The sequence below is a fragment of the Mytilus galloprovincialis genome, chromosome 5 (genome assembly GCF_965363235.1).
Source record: "Mytilus galloprovincialis chromosome 5, xbMytGall1.hap1.1, whole genome shotgun sequence".
NCBI classification, from domain to species: Eukaryota; Metazoa; Mollusca; class Bivalvia; order Mytilida; family Mytilidae; genus Mytilus; species Mytilus galloprovincialis.
Window position 1 is genome coordinate 68,275,728 of NC_134842.1, and position 20,512 is coordinate 68,296,239.

Here is a 20,512-nt window from a genome sequence, read left to right on the forward strand (position 1 = left end):
ATAGATAAATATATGATACATTTTTTTCTTTGCAGACATATAATTAACCAATACCCGAATTTACAAAAAGTGCATTGTTTAATTTAGATTATCAGCACATAATATAGCTATTGAAAAGAGAAATGCAAATATAAACCTTAGAACCTGTACATTGTGTATTGATATTGAGGATGAAATGCATTTTATTTTATCATGTCCTTTATTCAATTTTGCGCAAACATTTGATAAAACCATGTTATTGGCATAAACAATCTGTCTACACTTTTACAATTATTAAGCACAACATAATGAGGAAAAAAGTTTATAGCGCAACTTACGAAAATATACATTTAGTGCACTAAACTCAGAAGTGAATGTTTTCATGCAGTAAGTTGATTTAATTTGTAATTCATTTTTTACTATTTGAAATTATATTTATATATTTTTATGTGTATTTGATACTTGTGTGTGTCTGTTTTATCATGAATTTATGATATTTTAGTAATCAATATTTAGTTATTATAATAATCATACATGTAACTATTTATATGATGTTAAACATTTGGTTAATTATATAGGAACTGAAAAGTGAAAATCCCAGCTATTATAGTAAATTTTATTTCGTTTTTAATTACAGTGCAGAAACATGAGGCAGATAAAGGTAGTCGACTTGCCGTTTGAAGACTGGAGTGATATTGAAGGCTCCGATACTGGTAAGTAATTATTTATTGCATTTATTCAGAAATCAATATTTAAACGGTTATATAGAATTAAATAGATAAAGAAATAAATAGAAAGGATCCAGAAACAAGCAATTTGCCTAATATACTATATCTTTATTACCAAAGTCTATATAAACTATAGGTATACAATTATATCAACATCAATAATATATATAATATAACCACAATGGTATTAATAGATTAACCTTTCATTAACCGGTGGTCTTTCATAATATATTATAGTGGACCAGTAAATGTAGCTTTATAGCTCACCTGAAATATATCATCAAAGAAGTGTCTTAATTTTTTTCGAAGTAAACGGACAGAAAGTTACAAACTGAATAATACAGAATGTCATGAAATTTACAGAACAGAAAGTATAAAAAAAATGTTTTTTTTTAACAATAATATGATTGTTATTGTTGTTTTTTTTAAATACTAATTTCGTTTACAAAGTTGCTTTATATATTACCAGAGACATATGTCTCTGTATTATAGTATAATTATTCAATAAAAAAACAATCATCAGTGGCGGATCCAGAAATTTTCATATTAAAGTGGGGGCCCCCTGACTGACCTAAGAGGGGGCCCGCTCCAGTCATGGTCCCCTACCCCCCTAAATCCGCCTCTGATTATGCTTTCAAAAGAAAAAATCGTATAAAACTTAGTTTTGTCCTTTCGTCTTGTGACTTTAAATAGATGTCAGAGCGGATTTAGAGGGGGGCCAGGGGCCCTGGCACCCCTACTGAGCCTTTTCTGGGAACATTTTGCTTGATTATAATTATAGGGAATCATTGAAACATTCTTTTGCCGACAGCGGAAATATATATAAAATATGTTATTTTGTCTGCTCTAATGTCCGTGCTCGATATTTTGACAGCTTCTGGTAGGTTAGAGGATATTAAAGGGTTTAACACTTTGGTTTATATTCATGTTATTACAACAAATTAAAAAAAAAAAAAAAAAAAAAAATGACCGTTATTTCAAAAACAATTTTACTTCTGTTAAAAAAACAAATTTATTTTAAAATATTTTTGACTTTTGAAGATATGTGAAATATTTTACTGTAATGATTTAACAAATTTATGATCATGCAAAGAGATTTGTAACTTTAATTTATTCTAATAACCAAGAACGTGTAACTAATAGACGTTGTAACATACATCGTGATAAACATAGTCAACATACAGTAAAAATATAATCTCAAAAAATTATTACCAATTAAATCTTTCAGCAATTTTTGGTGAGGTTTGTTTTCATTATCTTATGGGTTAAACACAAATGCAATTTTTTATGATTTTAATATGGTAAGAATACACTTCGTCAGAAATTAAAGAACTATATCATGGCCAAATAAATTAAACAATAAAACTTCAGACATTTCTGCATCTTATGGCATCTATTTTATAAAAATCGATCAAAGAGCTACTTCGTAATAATTTCTTGAAAAATATTGTTAGTTTTATATATGATAGGACCTTTTTTAGTGTGAATCTCACTTTTGTCCAACGATCTACAGTGGCGGATCCCGGCAGAACTTTTTTCATAAAGGGGGGGGGGGGGGGCTGGGCGCTAACTGACATAAGCAGCCTAAGCAGGGCGCCGCTACAGTGACGCTTCAGTAATTCCCTTTATCAACCAAATTTCCCCCACAAGATTTGGGGGGGGGGGTGTGGTCCCTATAATGTCTCCTTGATCCGCCTTACCCTATGATGACTATGATCATAGATAGGCGCTGCCTGTAAAATAGCTGTTTGATAGTGCACCTCAATTAGGAGGATGATACAAAAGAGTATAGATTCATCTAGTCTGCAGATGCTGAAACATCCCCATTTAAATTCAAGTGAAAACTTTTGGAACAAGCTGATACACAGCCGTTGATTACAAGTTTGATGTCTTGAAAAAAGTAAAACACTGACACATGCTAAATACAACGATCAAAGACACCAAAAGTTTTGAAAACTTGAAAATGTATACTGTAATATTTAAATTTTTATTTGATAAAGCACATGGCATTGGTGGAGGGGGGGGGGGGGGGGGTTTAGGAGGGGTCCTGATCCCGAAATCCCGGGCTTAAAAACACGAAATCCCGAGGTCCCGAATTTAAATAAAGTAAATCCCGAAATTCGAAAACAAGAATTCCCGGATCCCGAAAGGGTCAATCCCGAAATCCCGAGCTTTAAAACACCCGATCCCGGAGTCCCGATAAAGGTCCTATCCCCCCTCATTGGTAGTCCAAATAATAAGGCAGCAACCGTTTGATTTTCTGGGGGGCCATGGATTTTTTTTCTGTACAAACTTTGTTTTTCGCCTCAGAAAACAGTCTATTTTTTGGGTGACAAGACCACAGGTATTTGGGGCATGGACCCCCCTTTGTTGTACCTCACTAAAAAAAATTATTGTTTATTGTTTTTTTTATTTATTTACAATATTCTACAATGTATAAACATATATCAAGTCTCAACAATCCTTTGCTAGTCGATTACAATAACTTTTTTACTATCCATACGAGCCCCAAGTGATGCAACTAACTTATCCTGCTTGAATCTCACTTCCATCTCCTCGTGGGTGAGTAGGTGACTTAGACATACAGAAAGGATTCTTTTACTTAAAAATAATTGAATTTTAATTTGTAATGCACAGATTCTTTTCATGATTAAAATGTAATAGTTTTCATTTATCAAGACTTAAATGGTTTATGGACAAATTCTTTAACTTACATGCTTTATGTCGGTAAACGTACAGAAAGTTGCAAGACATAAATTTGATAGGACAAAAAGTCACAAATGATTTTTTGACAATTGTATGAATAATATGACAGAGATGTCTTGAAATATTTACTTTTTAATAGCTATATTTATAATAAAGATTAAAAATATGTCATTATACTTGAAAAATGAAGATTTATTTAATTTTAATCATGTAAACATGGTAAAGGATTCATTTCTTGGCACCACGAAGCCATTTAAGGGGGCTCCTGGGTATAAATGATTTTTTTTTCTAATATAGGATTTCGCTATATTTTTTCATAAATGAACTTTATCATATACTTAAAAGAAAAATGAAACAAAAAAATGGGGTCACCGTTCATTTAAGCTAAAATCTGCCTCTGGAAAAAACATACATTTTTGTTAATGTCCTTTTTTTCTGTTGAACTAATAGGAGAAAAAGAGGAAATATCGAAATAAAATAATAACCTAATATAAGAAATCGCTTAAATTTTACAATAATTTAGTTTATGTACAGCTTATTTGAAAACAATAATTAAAAATATAGGTCACCAATGAGTTAAAAAAGATATTTCAAATTTAAGGCCAAAAAATGGCATTTTCGCACCAAAGGGAGATAATTTGGAGCTTTTTCAAGTTTTAAAGTCATCTGAGGCCAAACCAAATCATTTTTGTGGGTTGTTTTTTGTACCATTTCATAAAGTAACAACTTATAGTGTAATAAATAAAATTTGTAATGAAGAAGTAAAGGTTTAATTTTTTGCTAAAATTTTTGTACCCAGGAGCCTCCTTAAGTACAAAACCACTTTGACATTTTGTTTTTTTTAACAATTATTTGATCATCTTTGATAATACAATAATTGAAGTAAAATACCAAAATGCTTTTGTAAAAATGAGGGTTTTATTATTCAGTGAAAATAATCAGAAAAACGAATTGTGATTTTTAAGTTTTGATTGTGACTTTGTCCTGTGACTTTCTGTCCTACATTCCTGTATGTCCTGTAACCTTTGGTCCTTTCAAGTTTGTGATTTTATGTTGTGCCTATGATTTCTGTCTGTTAACTTACAGACAAGACTTATCATCAAAGATTGCGGAATAATCAAATCCATTTAGAAAAATTTCTTTAAATTTTTATTTAGTTATACCTTTGACTTATAATGAAAAATAGTGTAAAATTTTGAAATAAAGGAAAAGAAGGACCCTTAATACTTGTAATAATTATACTGTATGAAGTCTTATAAGTCAGAAGGACAAATTTGGTAATTTTGTTAACCTTTAAAGCCCTATACATGAGGGTACCTTCATGATGTACAACAGTAAAAATTCTTGCCAAATGACATTAAAGGTATAGTTAAGTGCATGACAATAAAATGAACACTTTTAGACGATAATAAAATCAGCTAAGTTTGACGAATCACACTATTTGACGCCTGATGGGGAAGGGCATTATCACCCTCATATATTTACATGTAGATATATATATATATATATAAATCAAATGTGGATCATTGCTTTACAACCAAAGATATATATAAAAGAAGAATACAACTGTTATTATAACTTTTTGGTGTCTTATGTGTTGACTCAGATAAAAACACTTTCTTTAAACATGTTAAATGTGCTGTACTCTTGATGACCTACAAAAGACCTAACAATGGGTGAGTTTCCTGAATTATCAAATTACATATATTATCTTTTTTTTTCTTTCTTGTAGGAAGTAATACTGTAGATGATAACAGTGATGATAACCTCTTTACCACAGTAGGATATGCAAGATCAGAGGGTCAGTTCAAAAACTTTTTTCAGCAGAATACTGTAAACCAACTTATTTTTGCGGATACTTTATTTCGCGTTTTACCCTTTCTTGACCACTTCGCGGCTATTTAATTTCGCGATTATCTGATTTATTTGATGAATTTTATTTAGGAAAAATCAAAGATTGACATATTCGCGACGATTTATATTCGCGTTATTTTTCTACTCGCAAAAGTCGTGAAAATAAGTCGCTCGCGAAAATAAGTTGGTTTACAGTATTACATAAAGTTTTCATGAATCATCTAATCAATGTGAAGCACAAACATAATATTTTGATACTGGTTTACATGTGAAAACTGGAGTGGTATCATTAAATGATAATGAATGATCTTTGTTCATATTGTTTCAATTAATCTGTCCGTCTATGACATGTATGATATATAGAAGGAAGATGTGGTATGATTACTAATGAGACCAACACCTCACTATGTTCACAAGAGACAACTCTTCACGATGTTCACAAGAGACCCAATAACATTGAATTTGGCAACTATAACAAGTCACCTTACATCTTTCAACATTCAGCAAAACCCATACTGAATAGCTATTAAAGCTTAATATAAGCATGATAAGTCTTTACATTTAAGGAGGATTAACCTGATTCACTAACTATGCTAATGTTATATAGAAAAATAGGTTAATAGAAATGTGATAGTTTGAAAATAATGCTTTCCAAGGTTCCTGTAATTGTTACAATAAGTTCCTTTGTGATACGATTAACTTCATACAAATGAAATCTAAAATTGAATATTAAAATTACAGTTTGAGATGATTATATTATCAAGTACATTTTTTTGCAGTTTTGAGTGAAGATGACAAATACCAATCTTCAGAAGAATCTGATCAAGGTATGTGTTTAATAACAGATCCAAATTAAACCAGAGCCATGTATTTTTTTTAACTATAGATTTTTTTACTGATAATTTGTATAATAATAAAGATTCTGTCAAGTTGGAACTCAATGATTAGAAGGGAAAATGTTCTTAAAGTCAATATCTACCTTCTTCCTGTTTTCATCCAAATTTATATTTATCAAATGTTTCATTTTTAAGAGTTAATACCCTCAAATAACACTTTTAAAACCTTTAAATTGAAAACTATTAGACATTGTTTTTGGTTGCAAGAAGCTATTTTGGCTTTAAGAAGCCTCTTGTTGAATAATGTTCCTGCCATTGAGGTGAATTGATGTAAATTGCTATCAGAACAAGTTATTATTTCCTGTCATTTATTTTTCAGAAGTGCAGAATAACACGCTTACAAATCTGACGAATGTGATGAAAAATCGAAAGCCAGGAAGAGCAGGTAAACATAAAAATTCATTTTATTATTCCCCACCTACAATAGTAGAGTGGAATTATGTTTTCTAGTCTGTGCTTCCATTTGTCTGTCCGTTCGTCCCACTTCACAATGCTTCAGGTTAATGATAATGCAAATGGGGCTTCCTTGTACTTTGGACACATTTATTTGTTTATAAATAAAAAGAGATGTTGAGTATTCACCAGTAAGACAGCGTTTCAACAACAGTAAATAACAAAATGACAGTTGTCAGTCAGGGGTACTACCTGTACAAATTTTTTATTTACTTGAAGAGGTAAAAAAAATAATTTAAGTGAATTATAATTTGTGAATAATCTCCCTTGAATTTTCTCAAAAAAATTACTGATATAAGTGATATTTTTTTACAATCCCAACAAATATCTCAAATATTGAAATGTCAAACATGCCGTTTTAATGATTTTTCCCAGCTTAGCACATAATTTTTTATTAGAGTTCAATGTTTCATCTCATTAGATCAACAAAGAAACTGATTGTGCAAATATGTAAAGTATTAAGTATCAAAGATTAAAATTATGTTATTTTCTTAGTTTGATATTATTTTTTTTTATTGCTTACTGGAATAAATAAGCTGTCTAGTTATAATCAAAGTTAAGTTATTCTTGATAATGCTGATTTGTATTCAGATCGAGTGTATTAATCTTATAAATATTGACAATTTACATTTTTAAGAAAGAATATGATTTGTTTGTTTCCAGCAAGGAAAAAACCAAAGCGTAAAGGAAAAATACAGGTCTTGGAAACATCATTTGAAACAGTCAACAAAGTACATGATGGCATCTGCTGTGAGAAGGAATGTGTAAAAAAGATAACAAGGAACACAGTGATGAAACTACGTAAAGCATTTTACAGCATGACTCAAAGAAAGCAATCAAAGTTCATTCTTGATACTCTTCAGTAAGTTCTACTGTTTAAATAATATGTAGCAAAGAAAAAATGAATACAGTCCTAAGCATTCTAATTACTGTAAATTCAGAAATTATTGCGTGCATTTATTATTGCGATTTTGTCATTTTAAACTTAAATGCCATTTTAATTTTTACGATTTTAAGAAAAGTCATGCTTAATTCAGTAAGAATATTACAAAATGCGAGTTATAATTATTGCGTTTACAAGTCTGTTGCATTATGATAAAAACCTCGCAATAATTTCTGAATTTACAGTAGATATTAAAGTCACTTGAAAAGGAGTTTCAAAACATTTTAATGTTCAGGATATTTTTGCAGGCATATACATGTACTCAAATAAGTCCTATATTCTGTATGCAATTCTTTAAAGCCCCATTCCGTTGTACTGTTCATCCTATGTTTGAATATATAAGAAGAAGAAAAAAATCTAATTGAGGACCAAAGCCAATTTAAGCAGAAATTGACATTGAAACTTTTGCTTATTCTACATGTATTAGTTTGTGATTTAATGGGTCAGTTTATGGGTGGTAGGTCAATGATATTTGGTATGCAGTTGTATAAGCATTGGCATATCTCATTTCCATGGAGATAATTTGCCCGTAACTTGTGTAAGAGGTTAAAGTATTGCTATTTTGATTTCAACATTTGCATTATGAAAATTACAAAAAGTCGAGACATATCTCTGTGATAACAGTTTATTTCATTTTTCTCCTGCTAAATCATAAAATTTATTTTTTGATATGCAAAATGTATGAAAAAGCATTTATTTAAAGATTACATACAGGATACATGCTGATATTAATTTTGAGTCATAGTTAAATTTGTTATTTATGTTATTTGCATGACTTTATTAGTTTATACACTTATGATATTAATTTTCAGGAAATCGTATGCAGTTGAAGACATCAGTCCAACTTTTGTAGTTGATCAGAAGCGTGTTTGCCAGGATGCTTGGAAATTGGTGCATGGAATTAAAGAAAGAAGGTATTTGTACTTAAAATTTGTCTTCTTTGGTTATATTGAAAGTTGTATAATTAGATGGATATATTAAAGGAATGACTTATATTTTCTGCATGTCTACGAAGAAATATCATAAAAAATGTGGTGCACACTTAATAATGCACATAGATGGTTATTTCGAATAGACTGACAAAATATTACAGTTATATCTTATAATTTAATTCTCAATTCCATTTTTTACTAGCGTAAATCATGAAAAAACCGTTGATGACATCATGGTCACATGATAAACAAAATGATGTCAGCCAATCAGTATATATGTGTTTCTTCCAAAATTAAGTTATATTAATTAAGCATGTCATAAGGCTCAAAAAATCATATTATAATTTGTTGATCATTGACTCATTATGGCGCCTTTGATTGTAAAAAACAGAAAGAAGGCAGAAATTATAATAACCGAAAAAAAAGCCACACTTATTAAAGGAGACAATTAAATATATTGGGTTTGTACAGAATGAAACATTTTTTTTTTAATTTGAGGTGAACATGTTATGATATTGCATAGGGCAGATTAAGTTTTACCCTTGTGTCTGTAAGTCTACAAACGTCCTCATGTGTATGTGTCAAGAAATTGGTTCCTGTTCTCTAAAGTAAATTTGCTTTTACCAAACGTTATGAAACTTATACACAATGCTTATTTTAACAAAACACAGATAAAAAAAGAAGATGTGGTATGATTGCCAATGAGACAACTTTCCACAAGAAACCAAATGAAAACAGAAATTAACAACTATATGTCACTGTTATGCCTTCAACAATGAGAAAAGCCCATACCACATAGTCAAGTTTGAATTTTTGTAGCGTTTCAGTTCTCTTACTTTATTTGCCTTAGTATACCAAATGTTATGAAAATCATGCTCATAACCACAAAACTCAGTTCAAATATGAATTTTGGAAAATTAACTTTAACCATTCTTGAGTGTTACCCCTTTACATGCAGGACGGGCTCCATCTGTCATGTCTGTGTCATGGGACACATTCCCAGTTTTTTTTTTCAAGAAAGTTGTTAGAAAATATTATTTTGATTTTTTATGGAGAAAATTTCAGAGTTTATGGTGGGAAAAAAAAGATGCTACGTCTAAATATTAGGAAATATATGATTTTTTATTTAAACAATGTCAAGGGAAGACTATATATTGAAGTGCTAGATTAAGTAATAACTGCTTTTATTTTCAGGTTTAGGTATATCAAATCCAGACTACATGAAAACAGATTGCCATAAGATTACAGGACAGGTCAACAGTATCTCAGCACAAGATATATTTCAGCAATGATGTATTTTAAAGAATATGCAGAAAACTTTGGGGAACAGCAACCAGATTGTCCAGAAATCCACCTTCCATCTTGTTTGACGAAGATAGCTGTATTCAAAGATTATAAGCTTCAATGTGATGTGTCACAACAGCCTAGCATAAGTTTATCAAGCTTTTATGAGATGTGGCGTAAAGAATTTTCACATGTAAAGTTAAGAAAGGTATTTAAATTATTTTTTTTTTATAGTCTTTTGGTCTGTTATGTCAGCAGTTTTAAAATGTTTATACCAACTGAACATTCAACTACTTACTTAATTGATCTTTGGGTTGATTATTGTCTTGTCCAGAAAATTTGATCAATTATTATAAGAATAGAACAATTTTTTTTATTCATATCAAATAATTGCAAGGTATATATGTTTTAAAAAAAAAGATTGCCGAACCGTGACCATATTTCATGGATCAGTGGTTACTTGTTCAATAAGTAGAATGCACTCTTCTAATATATTTTGACAATACTACATGTACTATGAGTTTTTGTGTAATACATTTTCCATGTTTTCGAGTATTACTGAACAAAATGACTTCATATTTAAGCAGCAGTGATGATTTATATTTGTAATTGCAAGACATTTACTTCTTCTTTTGCAATTCATTTAATTGGTCATGTAAGATGAAAATTCATTTGGTTAATTGTATGGTACACTTTGCAAACATGCAGCCGTAACATGCTTAACTTCATCGTTCTATGTACAAAATTTGGAAAAATATACTCTTCATATATGACAATTGACACTTTTTTTGTTTAAATTTAATAGCACCAGAAGCTGTCAAAATGTACAGAGTGTACACTGTTTAAAGAAGCACTCCTTACAAAGCTCACAAAAGAACAAAAAGAAGAATTACTGATGAAGAGGAAAGCACATTTTGCATTGCAACTGTAAGTAAATATCTGGGTACAATCTTGGCTAATTAGCAAAATCTTAAAAGTATGAATTGTTTATTAAGTTGTAGTTTGTATTATATGTTATATAAAAAAGAAGATGTGGTATGATTGCCAATGAGACAACTACAGAAGTGACCAAATGCGACAGAACTTAACAACTTTAGGTCACATAATGTTCTACAAGAATGAGTAAAGCCCAAACCGCATAGTCAGCTTTAAAAGGCCCCCATAAGACAATGTTAAACAATTCAAACGAGAAAACTAACGGCCTTATTTATATAAAAATATGAACGAAAAACAAATATGTAACACATCCACTGAATTAGAGGCTCCAGACTTATGTCCTTCACTGGAAAAGTTTGTCAATTATGCTTGCCTTTATGATGTTATTTACCCTAACAAACCAAAGTTTGTCAATTATGAAAAATGAAAAAAATTATGTATCACAATTCAAGCGAGAAAACTAACAACCTAATTTATGTACAACAAAAATGGGATATTTTTCAACATTTTATAGCAATATGTAAAAACAAAAATTTCCTGATTTTTCAAGCTGTTATCTGGTTTTTATGGTTTAAATTCTACCTAATTTTAAATGAATAATTGCCTAAAAATGAAAATCATTATTTGGAATACTTTTGCCAACCTTACTTCAATGTATTTAGATATAAGGAGATGTATGAGTACATTTAAAGTGTCAATTTGTAAAAGTAAACCATTATAGGTGAAGGTACGGTTTTCAGCACAGAGCTTTGACTCACATTGAACAGCAACCTATAAAGGAATAAAAAATTACAGGTTTAAAAGCATTAAAACAGGGAAACTAACAGTCTAATCTATATAAAAAAGTATATTTTTATATATATATAATGGATGAATTTTAAACACATATTCGGATTGGCTGAAAGTTTTTTTTAGTCTTATCAGCTAAAAAGACATAATTTTGTCATGTGACTTTGTTATCAATGTTTTTCATGTTTACTTGTTATAAAGTAAACATATAAGGGATGACTAATATTTTCTTGTCTATTAAAAATAGCCTAAAAAATGTTGTACACTCTTATAAATAATCTGTTATGCAAGTAATTAAATGAGGACCACATTGTTGAAAAACTTTGTTTGTCATTATACTTTTGGTTGCTTATATTATATTTTTGGTAATTTCAGCCTAGCAAGACAGAAATATTATAAACATCGAGCAAAAGCTAGATCCAGTCCTCAACACTATCTGTCATTGATAATAGATAATATGGACCAGGCAAAAACCACACTTCCAAGATTCTCATTGAATTCAAAGGTATGTCAACCAGATTCAAAACAAGATCTACAAAACTGTCAATTTGTACCATTTTTTCTGAAGTGTTATGATGAAATCTTCAGTAATTGCTCTGAATGTACAATTTGTACCCTTTTTTGTTGTTTTTGCCTTTCATCTTAATAACAATACATGTAGTAATATATATATACTAAAATGTTATCCTAAAAAGCGTCCCATGAAATTATGTCTTCTTGGATCTATCTTGTTCATCGTTGAAATTTGGTTCACAGGACAGAACATCACATTTGTAAACTATAAAATAGTGTCTCCCTTAGTGAAGAATTGTCTCTAGTATGTGGACATGAATGTTTTATAAAAGTTTGCCACAGAGGTCAATTTTTCATAGTGTGGCTATTTTTTCTGTCCCTAAAAGGAAATAATTTAGCAATCATTAAAATGTTTTAATAAATTTAATAGTTAAATCATAATTGAAATTTAAATCAAGACACCACAAATGTAAACAAAATGGAAAGTGATGAATATAAACAGCTATAGACTTTTTGTTTGATGGTCAATACCTTCCAAGGTTTAATAATAATAATTAAAGAAAACCATTAAGATGGAAGGCTAAGCAATTTGAAATTAAATAAACACAATGATATGTCAAATATAAAGGTTAACATTAAACAGAGAAAACATTAAAACTCATTATTCAAAAAGGACAAACAGAAACAGGTGTTGTACATATGCCATAATGAGAGTGGATGCCACCTTAAGGTTCATAAGACATGTACTAAGATATCTAGAATGTATCTTTTATATATCAATTTTTGATGAATGTCGGAATCAAAATAAGAAAGCCAAATATGTTATGCCAGAATTGATGCCTGTGTCTGGAACATGATTTCACCATGAAATACATCCAACAAACATCAAAAGTAGAATATATTTCAAGGGACACTTTTACACAGAAGTGGACAATAATTAATAATAAAATTATGTCCTGGTCAAATTTCACAGGTCATATCTGTGAAACTTTTTCCATGGGACATCATCTCATGGGGCACATTATATAATCCTACAACATAAGATCTTTGTTCAACATGGTCAAAATTATAAGTTTTTTTAAATTACTTGAAATTATAAAATGCTATTTTTTTTCAGACTGACTCAGCCTATGCTGGAGTTCATCATCATGTTACTGGTGCATTATGCCATGGTTTTGGACTAGACTTCGGATTTACATGGACAGACCGTTTCCACCCTGATTCAAATGTCACATTGAACTGTCTTCTGAAAGTGCTTCACCATGTCAAAGAGGTATGACAATTTTAAAGTAGCTGTAAACAATTATTTACATTTAAAAAAATAATACTTTAATACCATGACTGTTAATCGTGCTTGTAATTTAAGTTGAATAATTAAACTTTTCTTGGAATGCTATTTAATGGAATGGACCACACCATATTATACCAATTTCTATATGAAGCAATCAAGGATATTGAAAAAAAACAGAATTCACTTTATCAATAAATTAGAACACACAAAAGGGTGTGAACTGTAAAGGCCAATGCTTTCGAAGAATGTACTTTTCATCTCACCTGGCCCAGAGGGCCAAGTGAGCTTTTCTCATCACTTGGTGTCCGTTGTCGTCTGTTTACTTTTACTAAAATTTTCTCCTCTGACACTATTGGGCCAAATTTAACAAAACGTGGCCTCAATCATCACTAAGGTATCTTGTTTAAAAAGTATGTCTGATGACCCTGTCTGCCAACCAAGATGACCACCACCATGGCTAAAATAGAACATAGCTGTAAAATGCAGTTTTTGGCTTATATCTGGGAAACTAAAGCATTCAGAGTAAAACTAACAGGTGGCAAAAGGTTCATCAGATTTAGATTTATCTGCACTGTAATTTTCATACAAGTCCTTCAACTTGTTGGGTTGCCGCCCATGACTTAGTTAGTAACTTTGCAATATTTTTTATTATCTTAGATATCATTATAGTACATAGTGTATCTAATAATGTCTTATATCTAATACTTTAACTTATGATGTTAACCTTATTTTACATGATTTTCAAAAGCATCAGTAAAAACAGGTGAACGACAGAGCCTATAGTATTTCAAGTGAAAACTCTCTTTTTTATAAGTAATAGGATAACTATATTTGGTATTTGGGATTGTTTCAATGTTAAATGTTAGTCTGGTAGTTTTCACCGGACCTCAATATAAAAATAAGAAGATAAATACAGTAACATATGAAATTATATATATATATATATATTAACCCATATCTCAGTCAGCTGGTGTATGGTTACACTCTGTATTAATCATGATGTTGCTTAACAATGAAACTTTTAATTTTAGATCAACGACAATGCACTGCCACCAGTTTTGTATTTGCAAGCAGACAACTGTGGCAAAGACAACAAAAACCACTTTGTGCTGATGTTTTTAGCTGCTCTTGTGAAGGCAGAGGTATTCAAGAAGGTAAGTCTAGAACATAATATGAAATATCCCATTTTATTATCCCTTGAAAATGTATTATTAAAATTTGTTGAATTTTAAGTTAGACAGCTGCCCACATTATGAATAGAAAGTTGAAGTGAAAGTGAATCTATTGTTACATTAATTTGCAATATAAACATAAAATTAAAAAAAAGAAAAAGACACATAAGCGGATACTTTAACAATAGAAATGCTTATCTAGATTGACATTTATTGAGGGAGTTTTTATTTGATAGGTTTAACAGCTAAAATAACTATTATTGAAAAGAAATGAACTCAGAAGCTGCAAAAAGAGGAGAGCAAAACATTTCTGAAATGGTTTTCATTTGAAAGTTACAAACATGTCCACATTGAACAATCCAAAGGTCGTACAGTTGATCATGACTGTTGCTAAATATTTTACCTAGTCTTCTGGTTGAAAGACTGATAGTAAAGATTTTATTTTTTGTGTTTGTAATGTTATATAAAAAAAAATGATATGATTGCCAATGAGACAACTATCCACAAAAGACCAAACTGACACAAACATTAACTTATTTTGCGAGTTTTTTTTTATTGGACAAAGTATATCAGCTTCTTTTAAATAGATAAAATTTTTGTTGTAGATTAAACTTTCTTTTTTGATGGTGGGACACACACATGAGGATGTGGACCAACTGTTTAGTAGAGTCAGTACCAAGTTGTGTCAAGAGAACGCACCAACGCTTCCAGAACTCCATGCAAGGATAAGGGAAGCATCCACACCTTCACCCATTGTTAGCCACCTCAACAGCATTTTCAATTTCAAGGAAAAACTCATCAATCTAAACAGATGTGACGGAATTAAAGCTCCACATATATTTAAATTTGTAAAGGATGGTCCCATTGTTAAGATGTCAATAAAAGACTGGCCTTTGGAGTATGAGCAGTACAGAACAGTGAACTTAGAGAACATTCCCACCTTACAGGTATATAAATATATGTCATTTGTGACTAATTGAATTTAAGTGTAAATATCATTGATGCAGAAACCGATCAACACATAATAATATCTACATAAAAATCATTAATATAAATATTTTTTTCTTGTGAATATTGAATGTCCCTCTGGTACCTTTTGTCCCTCTTTTAAAGACTTTCTTCTGATTTTTTTGGATCAAATAATTAAAGGTATCCATTTATGAATTGATAATAAGGAGATATGTTATGATAACAAATAAGACCTTCTATTTATAAAAAGGTATATACAGCCATTGCCAATGGGATAAATACACAGTTTTTTAGGTACACTTTCATGTTTTTCAACTGATATGATTGAAATGTGTTGTCTCATTTTGCAAAATATAGACTTCATCATTTTTATATATGTGTACTGTGTCTGAAAAAAAAGTCTTTTATAGTTGCTGTTTTATTCACTAATTCACTCTTAATCTTAAAGGGGCACTAGCTGTCAAATTCATGTTCCCTGATTCTAATCAAATTCTCATGTTTGAATTATATCAATGTAAAATATTTATCCAACTATTAAAAGTCTAAATAAAACAATAATCAAGGCACAAGCATGAAAAGACTTAGCTTCGTTACATGTGTATTTGAGTCTAGACACTAGACACCATCTAATTATTTATTGCGTTGTGACCTCTATAGTCATCGGATGACCATATAAGATGTAAACATAAATATAGATATAAATAGATTAAGCATTTATCTGTATAATAATGTGTATTAGTGGATAGAATCAGTCAATCATATGATTTACCTTTGTTTCTCTTGCAAGTGAATAATTCATAATCAATGTTTTTTGGCTTTTTTAACAAAATTGAACCTTATTGGCTACTGAAAAGGAAGAATTATTTCACTATTTGTATTTCATTACTGATTGAGCAAAAAAAATATTATATTAGGTTTTTCATATATCTGGTAGTTAGTGCCCCTTTAAAACCTTTTTAATAAGGCTGGATACTTATTTCAGGAAATTTGCACATCCTTAAACCCTGTGAGGAAAAATCCAAAAATTGATTCAGTCACTGCAGCAATGGTTAGGGATCTGCCAAAATGGAAGCAAGCAGGACGTTTAACCAGGGATCAGCACACATGGTGGCAGGAATACCTTGAAGTATTAAACGCAGATGATCCAGCACTCCCATCAGTACCATTACCAACCTCCTTACCAAAGTTTCAGATTCCTGCAGTAGAAAGGCCATCTAGGGCACTGGATCCCAACATTTTGGAAGCCATCAATAGACATATTGTTCAGCTGCAGACTTCATCAGAGGTAAGACAAGATAATTTATTTTGTGAATTTGAAAGACCTCAATATTTTTTGGTATAAAGGTGGTACCCAACACCTTTATTAAAATTTATTTGGCTTGTTTAATTTTCTGAAAATTTTGACAAAGTATTTTCTTTGACCACCCTTTGACAAAAATTAAAAAAAAATCTAAAAATTGGAAGCAACCATTTTATCAGAAAATTTACAGTGGTTATACAGCAGTTTGACAAACACTTAATGTGATCATTGAAAAGCCTAATATTCCAGTAACAGCACACTGTAATTAAAATGTTTAGCTGATTTTACAGAGTTATCTCCCTGTAGTGTTTAAGTACCACCTTAATGGCATCATTTTTTGGTTACTGTTTTACTAGGCCTTTTGAACATGGTTTTATAATAAAACAAATATTTTCATTTATTACTTGAAATACATTGATTTCCCAGTTAAATAAAAACCAATAATTTCATGTTTATTTCACTCTCTGACGTCATACAACAATAGGCGTTGTCAAGATGTTGATAACATTGTATCAAAACAAATAGTGAATGCGTAGAAAAAAGATATAGTTCCTTACAGATAATTAATTTCTTTTAAAAAAGCCATTTGTCAATGTAATAAAAAGAATAACTAGTTTAAGAATTCAAATATTGAAAAATATTCAACTGGTGTCGAAACAACACTGATAATTAACTCATCAAATGTGTATTCGCATTCCTGAATCAATGTGTTGTTCGGTCGCTCGTTGAATATTTTTCTCATTTTGAATTCTTCAATTAGTTATTCTATAAGTATTACTGTCAATTCAAATAATTTTGCCATTTATTTATAAATGTGTTAATTGCAAAATAATTGATATTGAAAATTTAAATACATTTTAAACTAAGAAAGCTTTACTTATATGCAGAATTTTCTAACATTGCAAAAGTGAATCTGTTTATCAAATGCATGCAAATATTTCAAATGTTATAGTTAGTATTTGAAAGATTTAATTTGTACCAAGTCAGGAATATGGCAGTTGTTATCCATTCGTTTGATGTGTTTGGACTTTTGATTTTGCCTTTTGATTTTTGATTTTCCTTTTTGAATTTTCCTCGGAGTTCAGTATTTTTGTGTTTTTACTTTTTGCTTACAAATTGCAATTGAAGCATTGTAGACTTCTTTAATGAAATTATTTTACGCAGATTTATATTTGTAACAGAATTTGTAGAATAATGCTGTAATTTAAGTTTTAAATGTCATTATTTTTCTACTTTAATCTTGACAAATATTTTATCGATTTTCATAATGGGAACAATCTTTATTTATGAAATTTGTTATTGGGATTTGAAAGAAAAGTGTTATCAGTAAACAAAAAGCCATAAAATAAAGGGATGCAGCAAAGTCAAAGTTATTTTATGACATCACTGTGCTTTAATTACAGTTTTGCAACAATTTATGCATTTAAATTTAGTAGAAATATTTAAATAATTTATATATGTTTATTTCAGATCCAGGTAGTGAGGCCAAGAAGACGTTAAATCCAGGATTTAAAACCAAGAACACCAGTCATCCTAAATATTTCTTTGTGTTTTGTATGCCCACAAGTTTGAACTTTGAACTGGTATTTCGCACTAAACTTGTACTTTTTTTATACAACCAGAAAAATTTTTTTGGGTTGGTATGATATTGTCGTCTGCTGCTTCATTGTCATCTTAAGACACATTCTGCTTTCAGACAATTATTTAAGTTTGAGTGAAAGAATGTCCATGAAATTTTTTGAATTTACAAGAAGCAAGAAGGTTAAATTGTTTTAAGTGTATTGATGTCTCTTAAAGTGTACTACAAGGTTCTATGCTTCAAAGGGAAGTCTGGAATTGAGGCCGGGATTGATGGTTTTGCCTTAAAAAAAATATTTCCTATTCATTTTTATCAATATTTTTCTAATAACAAATATTTTGAGAAGTTTCAAGAAAAAATCTCCAAATGCACAGTTTTAAGAAAGAGACTTTTAAGATCTTAAACCACATTTATTTAGTGTCAAAAATTAGTCACAATCTGAATTTGGAATTTTCAAGCTGGAATAATGTGTTGAAATTTGTCCAAACTATTCAGGGTTTGACCTCTGGTGTTGTATCAGGCTGTGCTCGGCAAAGCATTTTATTTTATTATGTTTTATGTTCTTTGCTTTATTATTTTAATGTTGGATAATTGTATATAGCTATTAATTTTAACAAATATCAATCTGTGTTGTGCATGTTTGTGATATACATGTGGAAATACTGCATCTAGTTGAAAAAATTATAAAATGTTTCCTAAAATAACCTCTTTCCTATAATTGACTTATTTAAGGAAAGGAAGTGAGAAAAAGTGTGCAAGTCTCCAGACTAGATTTGAATAGTCATCAACTATATAAAGAGACATTTTAATATCTTTTCATAATAAAACTGATTATCATTTATTTGTTGTGAATGGTACTATCTAACCTTTGTTGAAAACAACAACACATTTTCTTTTGTTTATTTAGTTGATGAAGTATAGATAATCAGCAAAACACTAAAATTAAAAACTTTTTTTTATTCATTTTATATTATGTTATGTTTAATTCATGCTTCTGTTGCACATTTTTTATTAGGGTTTATTTATTAATGTTGTTAGGTATACTAAGATAGATTTAATTAGCACTTTTGTATGAATTAAAACCAAAAGAAAATGAAAGAATTTAAAGTTTTCTTTATCACTTTTATTGATGAGTAATCATTTGATAAATGTTTTTCACTTTATGTTGTCATCATGCTGTTTCATTTGTACTCTTGTTATACTATTTTGTTGTAAAATATCGGGTCTTTTAAAGTAAGATTTTTCTGAGAACTTAATACAAGGAACATATTTAAGAGCGTATAAAGGTTTAATTATTGTCGTTAAAGAGAATATACTTCAGCCTTAGCTGGATGGAAAGCTGTAGGGCATAACAAATTTTTGGAACCTTATAAAACATCTCAGAAAAGCAGATTTGTTATATTCCTATACAAGACCGGTTTATTATGTCTCTTGCTTATGACCTTAGATCTATTATTGCTGTATGTTTATGCTTATGACATTAGATATATTATTGCTGCATGTTAATGCTTATGACCTTAAATATATTATTGCTGTATGTTTATGCTTATGACATTAGATATATTATTGCTGTATGTTTATGCTTATGACATAAGATATATAATATTGCTGTATGTTAATGCTTATGACATTAGATATATTATTGCTGTATGTTTATGCTTATGACATTAGATATATTATTGCTGTATGTTGATTGTCTTTTGCTTATGACATAAGATATATAATATTGCTGCATGTTTATGCTCATGACCTTAGATTTATATTATTGCTGTATGTTTATTGTCACTTGCTTATGACCTTAGATATATTATTTGTGCAGGTTTAATGACACTTGCTTAAGTTATTTTATTGCTGTTTGTTTAATTTTCTGTTTTTGTTTCATACATTTTACTTGATGGTGTTATCTTAGTGAAAGATTAAATATTAAAACACATTTTACTTGATGGTGTTATCTTAGTGAAAGATTAAATATTAAAACACAAGTGCCTTATTTTTTATACCAATTATTATGTTTTCTCTTTTTGAAAATCATATTCTCAAATGTACATAACTTAAATTAATAGTGTTGAAATTAAGTAAGGATATGGTATGTGATTGCTAATGAGACAACTAAAAACCAGAGATAAAGGTATTTTCATCCATAGGTGACTGTACAGCTGTCAACAATGAGCAAGACCTATCAAGATTT

General features: G+C 29.8%; 2 protein-coding genes across 2 annotated transcripts; both read left to right on the top strand.

Annotated features, from left to right (window-relative positions):
- The first annotated feature begins 618 nt into the window (after window positions 1–618).
- LOC143074679 (uncharacterized) lies at window positions 619–9,755 on the top strand. The gene is made up of 7 exons (XM_076250028.1): window positions 619–692; window positions 5,146–5,214; window positions 6,047–6,094; window positions 6,483–6,548; window positions 7,280–7,478; window positions 8,372–8,473; window positions 9,686–9,755. The coding sequence occupies exons 1-7, from the start codon at window positions 626–628 to the stop codon at window positions 9,729–9,731; spliced, it is 597 nt and encodes a 198-aa protein (XP_076106143.1). The 5' UTR covers window positions 619–625; the 3' UTR covers window positions 9,732–9,755.
- Window positions 9,736–18,920, top strand: LOC143074678 (uncharacterized). Its single transcript, XM_076250027.1, has 8 exons — window positions 9,736–9,983; window positions 10,581–10,702; window positions 11,876–12,005; window positions 13,131–13,286; window positions 14,336–14,458; window positions 15,082–15,423; window positions 16,428–16,730; window positions 18,216–18,920. The coding sequence occupies exons 1-8, from the start codon at window positions 9,780–9,782 to the stop codon at window positions 18,243–18,245; spliced, it is 1,410 nt and encodes a 469-aa protein (XP_076106142.1). The 5' UTR covers window positions 9,736–9,779; the 3' UTR covers window positions 18,246–18,920.
- The last annotated feature ends 1,592 nt before the right edge of the window (window positions 18,921–20,512 follow it).

Bases quoted from the DNA above. Each gene is read 5' to 3' on its own strand.
- LOC143074679 (XM_076250028.1), top strand. From the start codon at position 626: ATGAGGCAGATAAAGGTAGTCGACTTGCCGTTTGAAGACTGGAGTGAT. The intron at 6,095-6,482 runs GTATGTGTTTAA...TTTATTTTTCAG, and splicing joins TTCAGAAGAATCTGATCAAG to AAGTGCAGAATAACACGCTT. The intron at 8,474-9,685 runs GTATTTGTACTT...TTTTATTTTCAG, and splicing joins CATGGAATTAAAGAAAGAAG to GTTTAGGTATATCAAATCCA.
- LOC143074678 (XM_076250027.1), top strand. From the start codon at position 9,780: ATGATGTATTTTAAAGAATATGCAGAAAACTTTGGGGAACAGCAACCA. The intron at 10,703-11,875 runs GTAAGTAAATAT...TGGTAATTTCAG, and splicing joins GCACATTTTGCATTGCAACT to CCTAGCAAGACAGAAATATT. The intron at 12,006-13,130 runs GTATGTCAACCA...ATTTTTTTTCAG, and splicing joins GATTCTCATTGAATTCAAAG to ACTGACTCAGCCTATGCTGG.